Raw genomic sequence first — 16,452 nt, 5'->3', positions numbered from 1 at the left:
TTTGATCGTAACGATATAGTTTTCCGATAAAAAACAGCTCATCGAAAACCGTTCTCGGATTCTGATCGCAACGATATCAGCGTGCAATACGCGATGAGTTTAGGAGGAGTCGATGATCGACCGAGCAAAATCCGATGAGTTAATGCTACCTGGGGCTCGCCAAGCTACGCGAGGGAAGGAAATCACCACCACTAAAGCTCTGCAGATTTCCTCTTCTAGTAGTGGCAGTGATGGACTTTTCATTTACGCACATGTAAATGGGAACCCCTGCAGACTGATTGTTGACACTGGAGCCAATGTGACAATCCTTAGGACAGATGTGGCTCGTGAATTTGGATTGAAACTGCTGTGGACATCGCCACGCGTAAGTCTCCAGACTGTGACAGGTGACAAAATTGAGATTGACGGTAAAGTGGACTTGGAAATAGTGTTTGGGAATGCCACCTACCATCATACGGCATTCGTCGCTAATATCACGGACCCCTTCATTCTCGGATTGGACTTTTTGAAGAAATATGACTTCACTCTTGACTTCAAGACTAATGAGCTGCACTCGATGAGAGAAGACATAGCCGTTTTCCCTGCAGAGAGTGATGTAAAATCCGCTCATCAAATAATAGCTCAAACAGATTTATCGATTCCCTCAAGGTCAGAATCATTAATACCTGGCTCCCTTGAAGAAAGCAATAGTTTTCGATTTGGACTCATTGAATACCCTAACCTAAGCAATAGCCTAAAAGGAGTACTAGTAGCATCTACGCTTGTGGACCTTTCTAAGGATGTAATTCCTGTGAGAGTCGCCAACGTGAGTGAAAGGCCAAGGAATATCCGGAAAGGCGAAGTGTTAGCAACTTGTACTCCCGTAAACTGCATCATTAGAAGAATCAATTCCCCCGAGACTGTGTCTTCTGAGTCCTTGACATCGAAGTTAATTGGGAGTGCACCCTTATCGAAGGATCAAAGAACTGCTGCGGAACAATTGGTGGATGACTTCAAGCATCTGTTTTCATCTACATCGGAGGATGTTGGCCGTACGAATTTAACGCAGCATAGGATTTACACTGGAGAACACCCCCCTATTAAACAGCATCTAAGACGACTACCATTCGCTAAGAAGGAAGAGGTTGAAACCCTTCTGAAAGAGATGAAGGAGAATGATGTAATCGAACCCTCATCCAGTCCTTGGGCCTCTCCCATCGTCTTGGTCCGAAAGAAAGATGGCTCCACCAGATTTTGTGTCGATTACCGACGACTGAATGAAATCACCAAGAAAGACAGTTACCCTCTTCCACGGATAGACGACACCTTGGACACTCTTTCCGGACACAAGTGGTTTTCGACCCTGGACTTGAAGAGCGGCTACTGGCAGGTTGAGATACACCCTGATGACCGAGAGAAGACAGCGTTTACAACTGGACAAGGCTTATGGCAGTTCAAAGTGATGCCCTTCGGCCTCTGCAATGCACCAGCTACGTTCGAGCGTCTTATGGAGACAGTGTTAAGAGGACTCTCTTACGAATCCTGTCTGGTCTACTTAGACAATATCATCATCGTGGGACGCAGCTTCGAAGAACATCTGGCAAATCTTAGGAAGGTGCTGCAAAAGCTTAAGGAAGCCAATCTGAAGTTAAGCCCGTCCAAATGTAATTTGTTCCGCCGGGAAGTGAACTACCTTGGTCACATCATCTCTTCTGAAGGTGTACAAACCGATCCAGAAAAGGTGTCTGCTGTCAAGAGTTGGAGTCGTCCCGAAAACATCCATCAGCTGCGAAGTTTCCTGGGGCTCTGCACGTACTACAGGAAGTTTGTGAAGGGTTTTTCCAACATTGCACGACCTTTGCATAAGCTGACGGAGAGCAAGCAAAAGTTTGAATGGTCCAAAGAATGCGAAGATGCATTTCTACGACTGAAGGAGGCTTTAACATCAACGCCTATCCTCGCCTATCCTCAGCCTGAAAAATCCTTCATCCTAGACACTGATGCGAGCAACGAGGGCATCGGAGCTGTTTTATCCCAAGAAATTGACGGAAATGAACATGTCATCGCTTACTGGAGCAAATGCTTATCAAAGTCGGAGCGAAATTACTGCGTCACCAGAAAGGAGTTACTGGCCATAGTGAAAGCTGTAGAACACTTCCATCATTACCTCTACGGCCGAAAATTTCTGCTTCGGACAGATCATGCCTCATTAACTTGGCTTTTGAACTTCAAAAATCCGGAAGGCCAGATAGCCAGATGGATACAGCGGCTCCAGGAATATGACATGGAGATCAAGCATCGAAAAGGGTTATCTCACGGTAATGCTGACGCTTTATCAAGGAGACCCTGTCCTGAGAACTGCCACTATTGTTCCCGAATCGAGAAGCAGTATGGAACGACTAGCCCTACCGCCTATCAGGTGACAGTGACTCCAACATCATCAGAACCTGATCCATGGAGTGATGACCAAGTTCGAAAAGATCAACTTGAAGACCCCGACATAAAACCAATTTTAGAGTTCATGGAAAGTGACAGTCGACGCCCTAGCTGGCAGGACGTTTCCATCTTCAGTCCTGCAACAAAAAGATACTGGGCTTTATGGAACTCACTCCATTTACGGAACGGCGTGTTACACCGGAAATGGGAATCTGACGACGGTAAAACATCTAGGTGGCAGTTACTACTTCCCCGATCAAGGATTTCAGATGTTTTGAAAGAAATACATAGTAGTGCGACTGGAGGACATTTTGGTGTCTTGAAAACTCTCAATAAAGTTCGGGAGCGCTTCTTCTGGAGCAAGGCGAAGGATGACGTGGAGAAGTGGTGCCATTCTTGTGACGCCTGTGCTGCTCGTAAAGGACCGAAGAAGAGAAGCAGAGGGAAGCTACATCTGTACAACGTTGGAGCTCCTTTCGAACGAATTGGGATCGACATCCTGGGTCCTCTACCAAGAACTGCTGATGGGAACAAATACATTCTTGTTTCCATCGACTACTTCACCAAATGGCCGGAAGCATATCCCATTCCAGATCAAGAGGCTACCACCGTAGCAGAGACTCTAGTCCAACATTGGATCTCGAGATATGGAACACCTTTGCAGATTCATTCCGATCAAGGGAGGAATTTCATCTCTGCTGTGTTTAAGGACCTATGTCAAATTCTCGAAATTGAGAAAACTAGGACAACACCACTACACCCACAATCGGACGGCATGGTGGAGAGATTTAACTGCACAATCCTGAATAATCTCTCGCTTATGGTATCCAGAAATCAACAGGATTGGGACAAGAAGCTACCTTTGTTCCTGCTGGCCTACCGCAGTGCTGTCCACGAGACTACCGGATTTGCCCCATCTCAGATGCTCTTCGGACGAGAGCTTCGGCTACCTTGTGATCTCGTCTTCGGTCGTCCTCCGGATGCGCCTGCATCGCCTGAGGAGTACATCCAGGATCTCCAGGCCCGGTTGGAAGACGTTCATAACTTCGCACGAGATCGAATCAACATCGCGGCGGAGAAGATGAAGACCCGATACGACACAAGGTCTACTAGACATGAATTCAACGAAGGCGACAAGGTTTGGTTATGGAATCCCATCCGACGGAAAGGTCTTTCACCCAAATTGCAGTCGCATTGGGATGGACCCTACAAAGTCGTTAACCGACTAAATGACGTCGTAGTGAGGATCCAAAAATCACCAAATGCAAAACCTAGGGTTGTACATTATGATCGGTTAGCCCCATACTATGGCCATAGTTCATGAGTATTACGTAAACAACCATGGTTGATAACATAAAAGTTGTAGATAATTTTTGCTTTTAATGTTTAGTAATATTTCTTGTTATTATTGTGTTTTCTGTATCTGTTAGTTATTAATTAATGTGTATATTTGTAAACTTGTGATAGAAGTTTGGCACCCTTTCTGGGGATTGTACTGCCCGGGACGTGCAGTCCTTAGGAAGGGGGCAATGTTACAAGTTCTGTAAATAGTAATTATTGTAGGAACGTAACCTGTAAATAGTTTCCCGTAATGAATATACAACCCCTTTTTCATTCGGCTAAAGTATACGACCCCTATTTTCTTTCTTTTCGTTGATAACGGTCTACGCATTTCGCGAAGAGGTAAGAATGTTGTGGAAAATTCTTTTCGGTGTATAAAAGCCGTTAGCGATGGATAAACAGTTTAGTTTCGATTGAGATTTTCGAACTGAGTGCATTTTTGCTCTGTTTATAGCGAGGCATTTCGCTGTGTTGTTTTCGTATTTGGAAGTAAATACGTGTGTAAACGTTGAGTTTACGGTGTTGTGTGATAATTGCTTAATTGCTGATGAATAATTTAGCAGTTGTTGAAGATCTTTCCTGTACATAGTGTAAATAAATTTCCTGTGTTTTTATCAAGAACTGTGTCTTCATTTCAAGAAAGTGGAAGTCGCACCGAATCCGTTACAGTACTTTGAAGGCATAATCAAAATTAATCTGAAATATAATCTAAAATTTAATGATTTCTTCTTGAAATCTTGATTTTAGTAAGCTAATTACTTGAAAAACAAAGGGTCAAGACAAAGGAGCAAACTGTCTAATCTTGTGCAAATGGCTACCTATTTCACTGTAATGTTGCTTATTTTCCATGACCTGAATCGCCAAGAGGAACATTCAAGCAACGTAAAATAACCAACATACCGGCAGGCAGCGAAGAACATGCATGCTTCGTAAAATAAACAACATTCAGTCGGCATACGGTCTAGATCTCGATCGGTGAATCCTACTGTAAAAGTATTGAGGTTCAATGCGTTGGTGTTGAGAAGGGAAAAAAAATCACAGATAATCCGCACCTCATAAACTTCGTCTTTTTTAGCAGATAATCCGTGGATTATATGCAGGTAAATATGGTATTATGAAATTAAATTGAAAAAAAAACAAGAAATGGCAAAAATCATTTCATTTCAAATCGAAGTTATATTTTTTCTTTCAAGAGGAAGTTTATTTTTGTAATTTATTTTAATATTTAAAAATCATTTGCAACACTTGTAATTGCGAAATGTTTTTCGGGGAGTTTTACAGTCTCCTTTTCTCAAAAGTTCTTTATGACAAAGTTAATTGCAAAAATTATAATGCTTCCATTATTTTTAATATAAGTACTATTTCAAGTGATTAAAAAAAGACTAGTGAACTTAGAATCCTTTAAAACTAAAAAGAAAATATTTACGAAAGGGACTAATTAATTGACTAGGACCAGCCTAGCTCCGCCCAGAGCCTATTGCTGGTCGTCACATTTGTATTTGTATTGTAATAAAGAGCGGAAGTTTGAATTAGGTAAAAGCATAAAAATATAATCAATTTTTTAAGATTGTCTTGTGCATTTTCTGTATAAGAACTTTACATTTGCAACATAATTTAGCAACACTCCTAATTCATGTCCTAATTGTGCTGATTTTCACAAAATTGTTTTTAACTTTAAAGTAATTTTTACACTCCATAATTTTGTTGCTCTGTTTAAATTTGTTTTAATTTTAAAATATGGGTTATTAAGGTGAATCTGTTGATGACTGTGGTGGAGGTTATAGTGAATCAATTGCTGAAATGTGCGATGAACTTCAGAACGGATCTCTTCCACTTCTCATGCAAACACCAAATGGGCGTGATGATGCTGGTACTAGTAAGGATTGCTTTCTGCTCAATCCAACAGCCAAATCTACTCTTCATATGGATATGTTCCGATTTCTAGGTATAATACATTTTTGTTCCTTGTATATATACTTTGCCTCTTAATTTTTTATAATGATGCTTTTTGTACTGGTGATCGAACCTCATCAACGTGAAACTCAGATTACCATGGTTAGTTCATGTTAACCACATTTCATCTTACCCAATAAATTATAAGGGGGTATTCTAGTCTAGAGGCTCTATTTTAAGGCAATTTTGCGGGTGTAATTTAAAAAAAAAAACCTGTAACCATTTTTTCTATCAATTTTTCATCAGTTTTTATTGATATTTGAGAAGTATAAAAATGTAAAAAAGTGGGGGGGGGGAGGGGAATTCAAAATTAAAATCAGTAGAGGCAGGCAACATGTGGCTCAGAAAAAAAAGGTGTCTACTGGTTGACAAGATTCCAAACCGCCTGGTAATCTGAAACATGAAATTAAGGTTGATTCTTATTAAACAAGGATGTAGAATTGTATGAACTAGCCGATTGGGAAGAAAAAAAGACATGTAAAATGACATCTTTTTGAAAAAAAAAGTCATTTTAGGCTCCTTTTTTCAACTTTAGTAATTTCTTAAAAATAGTAAAAGAACAAAAATACAGAAACCTCTATGTGGAGACGAACAAATCGGTGAATTAGAACTTGAGATATCTTGTCAACTGTATTGAAAAAAGTAGTTTCTAGAAAAACGTGTGTAAAGTTTGCAGTCACATTTTGGGCAGTCTGAGGAGTTTAATGGTATGCTATACTTATATTTTTTGAACAGCTATCCCTGCTTTATACATTGCTTCTTCTTATACTTCAAAAGCTACATTTTTTGCATATTTTTCAGCCATAAGAGCAGTTCTACCTCTTTAGAAGCTTCGGAAGATTGTACCTCGGAGTGTTTGTCACGATGTTGATCTCGTTTGCTGGCTTTTTCTTTATCGTAACAAAATTAACTATAACTCTGAAAGTAATTCAAATTTCCGTGAATCCTCTTAGAGGCTTAATCTTAAAGGTCTAAACTTTGAAAATATGAAAAGATTTTTTTTTTTTTTTTTTTAATTTCTGGACTGGAATACCCTCTTTAGTGATCGTTTACTCAAAGGACTAAACAAGCATTTCATGTTCAGTGCTATTTCACATCAAGTGATTTCAAATCAACAAGGTTTGATAGTATTGCATAAAAATTTAAAAACAATTTTAGGTGTAACCAACAGGTGACTGAGGAAACAGGCACTCCCTCCCCCTCCCCAAAAAAGGTAGACAAACTGTTGCATTTTACTTGTTCTCTTCAAAAAAAAAGATCCTTTCTATTTTAACTCATCAATGTGTTTATGCCAGCATTAGCATGGCCAGAATTTTCTTCTGAGTTCAGTTTCAGGGTATAATAAGCCTCATGCACCCTGGTGTATGTGTGCAATTTTTTTGAATCTTTAACTGGAGCTGAAACTTTTCCTTTCCAAAGAATGTCTCAATAATATACATAGTGCAAATGCACATTTTTCATATTATTTATCTAAAACTGGGAAAAAAGCTGCTTTAGTCTATAAAAATCTTTGAAAAATATATGCAAACTAGCTATTTATTTCAATACCTTTAACTAAACACATAATTTAGATTTCACAAAATTATTAGCAAGCTGTGTTTCCTCAGTTTAAAGAAATTGGTTGGAGTGCTGATGGGCTCAAGTATTGTAAGGCAAGGTGTAATTTTTAAGTATTTGGTACAGATTCAGAAAAGGGAATTGGAGCAAAGGCTAGCAGATAATATTGACAGAAATCCTAAAAGGTTTTTTGCTTACGCTAATTCTGGGATAGCTCGAAATTGTCAAATTGGGCCGTTGGTTGATGAGCATGGAAATTTAATTCAAAACAATAGGGACATTGCAGATGTTCTAAATAACTTTTTTTACAGTGTGTTTAACGATAACTGTATCTCAACAGTTGACACTAACAAGAAACAAGCTAGTATACAGCTTGAGGATTTTGTGTTTTCCAGGGAAGAGGTTCTATTTCATTTGAAAAAAAAAATTAGAAAAACTAAAGCTCCGGGACCAGATAATATTTATCCAAAATTTAAGTTCAATGTGCAGAGGAATTAGTGGATGTTATTTTAAATATTTTTAAGGTTATTCATAACTCAGGGACAGTGCCAGCCCTTACAAAAATGGTTGAATAGAATGGTTGAATAGCCTTATAGAATTCCATAGAAAATTATATAGAAGTCTATAAGAAAGTTTTTATAGAAAGTATTTCGATATAATTCTATAGATTTCCATATAGAACTTGAGATGAAGGTTCAATAGAAAATTTCTCTTATAAAATTCTACAGAAACTGCTATAGAATTCAACCATGAAATTTCTATAAATATTTACTTCTATAGAATTCTGTAGCAAATTTTATAGAACTAAAACGAGGTTTCTATAGATAATTAATTCTAAAAAATTCTGTAGAATTTGATCAAGAAATTTCTCTTATAGTAAAATTTTGTAAAAAAATTGTGAATTTGTTCATTTTGTTTACAAGCTTTCATTAGTGTTTAAACAAAACTTCTAGTTTGGAAAGGTTTGTAAAGAAATTTCTCAATTAAAGTATTTCATTTAGTAAATAATTTTAACAATAGATTATTTCTAAAGGTGTCATATTTTTTAGTACGAGGGATGAGGATTGTATGCATTTTGTCATATAGTTCATAAAATATATCAAATGTAAATAATTAATAAAAAGATACTCATAAAAATATAAAAATAGTTACTTATAATAAATGTTTAAACTATTCATAATAATCATAAAAATTCTAAACATTGAAATTAATTGAAGATGTTTCAGGGGTACCCATCCCCCCATGGTGCAAACAAAAAAAAAAAAAAAAAAAAATTCAGCCGTCTTTCCCTTTTTTTTGGTTTTTAGCTCTACTTTTATTTTTTATTTATTTCAAAAAATATTTTTTATTAATGATTTAAATAATTAATTTATTTTTAATTATTAATATTTAAAAGAATAATTTTGTGCTATGCCAATAACAAATGTACAAACATACAAAAACTAAATAAGTAAATGAAATAAAATATAAACAGAATAAAATGAAATGAAATATATAATTTAAATTCAAAATAAATCAATAAAAAAACTAAAATAAATAAATAAATAAAATGTAAAAGTCCCCCCCCCCCCAGAAATTTTGGTGGCACAACAAAGAGTTGCGCCATATTCCCCCTAGTAGGCACCCCTGTTGTGTGTGAGAAATCATGCTTTTTCTGTCATTGATTAGAAAATAAAAATTGAAAATCCTGACATGCCTTTTTGCAAGCAATATTTTATCTCTTCGCACATGCGGCGTATCTGCTTCTCCTTTTTGCCCTCGTCCATTTTCCGCATGCAATGTCTAGGTGGCACAGACATTGTGCGATCGTCAATCAGAAGGAACCAGATGAGGGCCAGCGTAGTGCTTGAAACTTTAAAATGGCGGACCATTGCCTTATCCGTTGGAAAGGAGAAAACTATTGGGATGTAGTTCAATTCACGGAGGTCAGAAATTTAGATGGCAGTAACATTCAAACCGCAAGTGATGATCTAAGGGACTGGAAGCTGGCTGACATAATGCCACTTTTCAAGAAAGGGTCTAAAGGTAATGCAGTGAATTTTTCACCTGTAAGTCTTGACTTCAGTGGTTTGTAAGATTTTTGAAACTTAGATCAAAATTAAGATAATGAACTTCTTTGAGACTAATAGTCTGTTAGCTAGTTTGCAGTTTGGTTTCAGGAAAGGTAAATCTTGTGCTACTAATTTATTGCATTTCTATGACAAGGTTACTTTGGCCTTCGATAACAAAAAGTGTGTGGATGTTGTTTATATTGATTTTCATAAAGCTTTTGATAAGGTACTGCATGTTGCTCTTTTCAGCAAACTAGCTGATATAGGAATAGGATGAAAAACTTAACTTTAGAAAATGTCCGACTGGAATGAAACAAAGAGTAGATGTGAGAGAAAATCATTCTAAATGGAGTGCTGTTTTAAGCAGGGTTCTTCAGGGATCAGTTTTAGGGCCTCTTCTGTTTATTATTTTATGAATAACATTGATGAAATTATTTCTGGAAACATTAATTGTTTTGCTGATGATGTAAAAGGTATCGTTATTGTAGAAAATGTGAAACAAGTAAAACAACTTCAAGAAAATTTAGATCAAATTACTAAGTGGACGGATAAGTGGGGTATGGCAGATAATGTAGGGAAATGTCAAGTGCTACACTTAGGCCATAGAAATAAGCATACAAGTTATTAATTACAGGGTTCGATCATTAGTCAGGCAGAAAACGTTAGTGATCTGGGTTTCTTAATAAATCAAGATTTCAAGTTTAGTCAACAATGTAGCATTACAAGTAACAAAGCCAACAGTGCTTGGGCTTCTGTTGGCTTTGATCTATTTCTAACAAATCAAAGAAGGTTCTTCTGCCTTTATATATTTGTTTAATAAGACCTCATTTGGTATGCTGTTCAGTTTTGGTCTCCTTATCTCAGGAAGGATATTTCTGTATTGAAAAGGTTTGAAAGAAGGGTAACTAGACTAGCTAAGGTACTTTCAGATTTATATTATGATACCATACTTAATAGGTTTAATTTTTATAGCCTGGAGCTAAAGAGAATCAAAGGGGACATGATTTAGTTGTTTAAATTTATCAAAATGAAAGATGTTGCCGGGTTAATTTTTTGCACAGAAAGCTTGATGAGGGGGGGGGGGGGTATTTTTTTAAGCTATTTAACTCTAGGGTTAACCTGAAAATTAATAAAAATTACATCTTTAGTAAGGTCATGGGCACTTGGAATAGCTTGCAGGTACTGATGTTTCGATGAAGTCAGGAACCTGCTTAAAGTGTAAGCTATGACAAGAATACAAATGATTCTTTTTGTCATTTTATTCCGAAAATTGAGATATATATATACATTTTACTTATACATTTTAAGGAACGACTATAAGAGTCGAATTCTCTCCACGAGCAGTGGGAGAACAGAGAACGCGCGAGTAAACAACTGCTGCTGGTGCAGTTGTAGTTAAAACAAGTTCAAATTCAGTTCAGTTCTTTTTATTAGGAAAGCTGACACTGCAAGCTTACCGAAAAAGGTGGTTAGGAGCAAAGGGGTGGAGAGCTTAGAGAGGGCCATTGATCTTCATTGGAGACTTATAAACTAGCTAGGACCAGCCTAGCTAGGCCCCGATCCTGTTGCTGGTCGTCACATTTGTATTTTTATTTTAAATTGACATGTTAAATTTTCTTTTGCTTCTTGTTTCACCTAAGACGAAGGTTTTTGAAGTTACTTATCATTAGAACTCTGCTTATGTAATATCATCGGAATGTCATAGTTATTTAGTGTTTTCCCTCAGAACAAAAAATAGGCAGGGTGCTTCCAGATAAAAGGGCACCTTAATTCAATTAAAAGGGCACTTTTTAATAAAAATTTTGTTGTAGAGAAGGAGTTCTTTAAACTTTTTTCTGTGTAGTATAAGCATTTAAAGTCCAAGTATTTTTCAATGGTAATTACAAATACAAATACAAAAGTGTCGACCAGCAACAGGCTCTGGGCCCAGCTAGGCTGGTCCTAGTCAATTTACAAACCCCAGTGGAAATCAATAGCCCTCTTAAAACTTTCTACTCCCTTTCTCATTACCACTTCTTCCGGTAAACTATTCCAAGGATCCACTACCCTGCTAAAATAATAATTTTTCCTAATCTCCATGTTAGCCTGAGATTTAAATAGCTTAAAACAATGACCCCTTGTCCTGTTTTCAGTGCTAAACTTCAGCCCCGTAACATCTTTCATTTTAATAAATTTAAACAGCTGAATCATGTCCCCTCGGTCTCTTCTTTGCTCAAGACTGTACATTTTTAGCCTTCTAAGCCTGGAATCATAGTCTAAGTGAAAAAGTCCATTTATTAGCCTTGTAGCCCGCCTTTGAACCCTTTCCAATACATTAATATCTTTCTTTAGATAAGGACACCAAAACTGAACAGCATACTCCAAATGAGGTCTTACCAAACTTCTATATAAGGGCAGAATAACTTCTTTAGATTTGTTTGAAATAGATCTATTGATAAACCCAAGCATCTTATTGGCTTTGCTACTTGCAATGCTGCACTGTTGGCTGAACTTTAAATCCTGACTTATTAAGATCCCCAGATCAGTAACTTTGTCTGCCTGACTAATGACTGAACCTTGCAAATAATAACTTGTACACTTATTTCCATGCCTTAAATGCAGCACTTGACATTTCCCAACATTAACAGCTATACCCCATTTATCAGCCCACTCTGCAATACGATCTAGATCCTCTTGCAGCTGATTTACTTTTTCTTCATTTTCTACAGTCCCCATAACTTTGACATCATCAGCAAAACAATTCATGTTCCCAGAAATATTTTTGTGAATATCGTTCATAAAAACAATAAACAAAACAGGCCCTAACACTGATCCTTGAGGAACCCCGCTTAAAACCTCACTCCAATTAGAATAATTTCCACTTACAACTAACTACCCTTTGTTTCCTTCCAGTTAGCCAGTTTTTTACTCAAATGAAAGTTTTCCCTCCTATTCCTATATCAGCTAATTTGCTAAGTAGAGCAACATGCGGTACCTTATCGAAAGCTTTTTAAAAAACAATGTAAACAACATCTACAGGCTTCTTATTGTCCAAAGCCATGGTAACTTTGTCATAGAAATGTAATAAATTAGTTGCACAAGATTTACCTTTCCTGTAACCGTACTGAAAACTAGTCAATAGATTATTAGTCTCTAGAAAATTTACTATCTTAATTTTTATCAATGTTTCAAAAATTTTGCAAACCACCGAAGTTAGACTCACAGGTCTATAATTTCCCGCACTCCCTTTAGACCCTTTCTTGAAGAGCGGTGTAATGTTAGCCAGCTTCCAGTCCTCTGGCACTGTCCCTGAGTTATAAGAAGCATTGAAAATATTTACAATTACATCTGCTAATTCCTCCGCACATTCAACTAAAATTTTTGGATAAATATTATCAGGTCCCGGAGCCTTAGTCTCTTTAATTTTTTTCAAATCAAGTAAAACGTCATCCCTGGAAAATACAAAGTCCTCAAGCTGTACTATAGCTTGTGTCTTGTTGGTGTCAACTGTTGAGATACAGTTATCGTTAAAAACACTCGAAAAAAAGTTATTAAGAACATTAGCAATATCACTATCGTCCTGAATTCAAATTCCGTGCTCATCAACCAGTGGCCCAATATGACTATTTCGAACTTTCCCCGAATTAGCGTATGCAAAAAACCTCTTGGGATTCCTGTTTATGTTATCTGCCAGTCTTTGCTCCAACTCTCTTTTCTGAATCCGTACCAAATACTTAAATTTACGCCTTGCCTTACAATATTGGAGCCTATCTGCACTGTGACCAGTTTCTCTAAACCTATGAAAAGCAGCTTGCTTGTAATTTAGAGCGTCTTTAGTTTCCCTGGAGAACCACATTGGCCAAATTTTAGTGTTGACACCCTTTCTCCTAAAAGAAACATGATCCCCAACCGTTTTCGCTAGCTTTTCCTTAAACTCTTCCCACTGAAGATTCACATCGCTATTGTCCAATCCAGAAGAAAAAACTGCTTTCAAACTCTGCCTAAGTGCCACAAAATCAGTATTTCTGAAATTGGGCACAAACCTAAAATTCTCTACTTTGTGTGTATCAAATTTAATCCCAAATCTAATACTGTTGTGATCACTGTCTCCAATGTGTTCCACTACACATAACCCCTGAACAGAACCTTCCATATCACAGAAAACTAGATCCAAAATCACGTCCTGTCGAGTACCCTGAGTTACAATTTGATCTAAAAAACAGTCACCAATTACTTTCAAAAATTCCTCTTCTCTGTTATTACTATGGTAAAAATTATTCCAATCAATTCCTGGAAAATTATAATCTCCCATTATAATGACTGACCCCTTGCTTGAAATGTCACTAATAATACTAAACATCTGTTCATCTTGACCCTGGCTTAAGTTGGGTGGCCTATAAATGTTCCCTAAACGTAGTTTATTGCCCTTATTGCTCATCAACTCCAGCCAAATCATATCAATCTCATTAGGTTTATCATTAATTACCAATTCATTGCAAGTTAAAGTGTTTCTGACATAAAATAAAACCCCACCACCTCTTTTACCTACTCTATCTTGTCTAAACAAATTATTCCCAGCAATAGATAATAAATCATCATCACTTTCGGTAACCCATGTGTCGGTAACTCCAATAATATCCAACCTCTTGTCTATTGTTATGCTTTTCAATTCTTCCATCTTGTTCCTAATACTACGAGCATTTGTATAAAAAACCTTAAGTAAGCCCATCTTACCTTTATTTAATGCTGCGTGATTATTTGAATCCCAACAGCTAAAATCTTTTCTCTTACTAGCCTCCCTATTTCCGTTTCTACTAAAATCCCAATAGTTAGTACCCATTCGAATTCTGCTCCTTAAAGCATGCCCCCCCATTCCAACTTAGTTTTTTGATTTTGAATCCTCTAAAACCAAACCACTAACCATTTTGATCCCCGTACAGCTCAGATGCAGGCCATCCCTAGCAATCCAATCACGTTTACATTTACTCCACACATCAATAAACCTGATACTACGCTTAACGCAAATTTCCTTGAGTACCAGGTTCATACACCTAGCCCGTTGGTTTAACCAACTCCTATGCACTCCATATCTGGGAAGCAAACCAACCACTTGGACATTTGCCGAACAGTTGGTTGCTTTGTCCAACAGAGAATCCCATTCCTTAGTAAACTCATAGTTGTTACTATGGCCTACATCGTTAGTTCCCACCCACAAAGTAACTACATCCTCCATATCCAACCTCTTGTCTATTATTATGCTTTTCAATTCTTCCATCTTGTTCCTAATACTACGAGCATTTGTATAAAAAACCTTAAGTAAGCCCATCTTACTTTTATTTAATGCTGTGTGATTATTTGAATCCCAACTGTTAAAATCTTTTCTCTTATTTGCCACCCTATTTTCGTTTCTACTGAAATCCCAATAGTTAGTACCCTTTCGAATTCTGCTCCTTAAACCATGCCCCCCATTCCAACTTATTTTCTTGAATCTGAAGCCTCTAAAACCAAATTACTAACCATTTTGACCCCCGTAGAGCTCAGATGCAGGCCATTCCATATCATCAGAATCATATTACCTCGGTCTCTTCTTTGCTCAAGACTGTACATTTTTAGCCTTCTAAGCCTGGAATTATGGTCTAAATGAGAAAGTCCATTTATTGGCCTTGTAGCTCGCCTTTGAACCCTTTCCAATACATTAATATCTTTCTCAAGATAAGGAGACCAAAACTGAACAGCATACTCCAAATGAGGTCTTACCAAACTTCTATATAAGGGCAGAAAAACTTCTTTAGATTTGTTTGTAATAGATCTATTGATAAACCCAAGCATCTTGTTGGCTTTGTTACTAGCTATGCTGCACTGTTGGCTGAACTTTAAATCCTGACTTATTAAAACACCGAGATCAGTAACTTTTTCTGCCTGACTAATGACTGAACCTTGCAAATAATAACTCGCACACTTATTTCCATGCCCTAAATGTAGCACTTGACATTTCCCAACATTAACAGCCATACCCCATTTATTTTTTAAATAATGAAAGGCTTTTTAATTTTTGGTTAAATAATTGTGCTAAAAGCTGAAAAAACTCAGATTTAAATTCAAATAAAATTATCTAGAATTGCGAGGCAACATGGCTGAGAGGCCGTGTCAGCCTAGTCGGAAACTAGGGTCCCAGCCATTGGGAGTGCCTGGCATGGCATTGGAGTAGTATATTTTTTTATGTTTAAAAAAGGGAGAGGGAGCCCTGCGACCAGCCTTTTTTCTCAGCAGCCCTGAGAGACCAGTGAGTTACATTTGAAGGTTAGGCTTGCACAAACTTTTACCTGTCAAAAAAATGAAAAAATGGCAAAATGATTTCATTTTGGCAAAACTTCGAAAGGACAAGGAAATCACACTTAAATTTTAAAAAGGGGCTGGGCGACCCAAATGTTAACTCATATGATGCAAGAATGTAAATTTAAATGTAGTGTGATGATACACTAAGGTTTTCTTATGTAGTTGTAAATTAAATTTGAAAACTATTTTCATGTGCTATCTTTGTTATGATTTACATACTATAAAAAGCTCTAAGCTTTTACAATCTTAAACTTACCAATTAATTTTCTGGTGTTTCAAAAATAATTCCATTGCCTGAGTACTTTGAAAGGAATATATGAAAACCTTTTGTATGCAAAAACTGGATTGCTTTCTAAAGTTGAGTCCAACATTGTAGTAATTCATTAATTCATTAGGTATGTTGATGGGTATTGCTATGAGAACTGGAAGTCCTTTAAGTTTGAATTTGGCTGAACCAGTGTGGAAGCAGCTTACAGGAATGGCTCTCACTTCAGCAGACTTGACTGAAGTTGACAAAGATTATGTCCCTGGTATGTTCTCAAAATATAAATTGAGATGTACTTTTGACAATGTAAATAAATGCTGATCTTTTTCTATAATTTAACTGCTAAACTATTATGGTATAAGAGACCCTGGTTTCGAAATTGAGAGAATTTTCCTGTAGCAATAATCTTTTTTTTTTTTTTAAATAAACAAGCAGTATTAATTACTTTTCATTAGTATCTGTAAAAAATATTACTATTTACCTTAATCATAGTTTTTGACTTATTAAAAGCTTTTTTTGTCTTTTTTTTTTCTTTTCAATTTTGAACATGTTAGT

General features: G+C 36.7%; 1 protein-coding gene across 1 annotated transcript in view; it reads left to right on the top strand.

Annotated features, from left to right (window-relative positions):
• Nucleotides 1-16,452, top strand: part of LOC129231190 (E3 ubiquitin-protein ligase HERC2-like) — a 323,605-nt gene that overhangs the window by 295,424 nt on the left and 11,729 nt on the right. Inside the window, exons 71-72 of the mRNA XM_054865437.1 lie at nt 5,507-5,701; nt 16,028-16,162. Of these exons, the coding sequence (XP_054721412.1) occupies nt 5,507-5,701; nt 16,028-16,162 (330 nt within the window). The remainder of the gene's footprint in view (nt 1-5,506; nt 5,702-16,027; nt 16,163-16,452) is intronic.

This window comes from Uloborus diversus, chromosome 10 (genome assembly GCF_026930045.1).
Source record: "Uloborus diversus isolate 005 chromosome 10, Udiv.v.3.1, whole genome shotgun sequence".
NCBI classification, from domain to species: Eukaryota; Metazoa; Arthropoda; class Arachnida; order Araneae; family Uloboridae; genus Uloborus; species Uloborus diversus.
The sequence above is the reverse complement of the archived record's forward strand: the minus strand, read 5'-3'. Positions and strand labels throughout refer to the sequence as shown.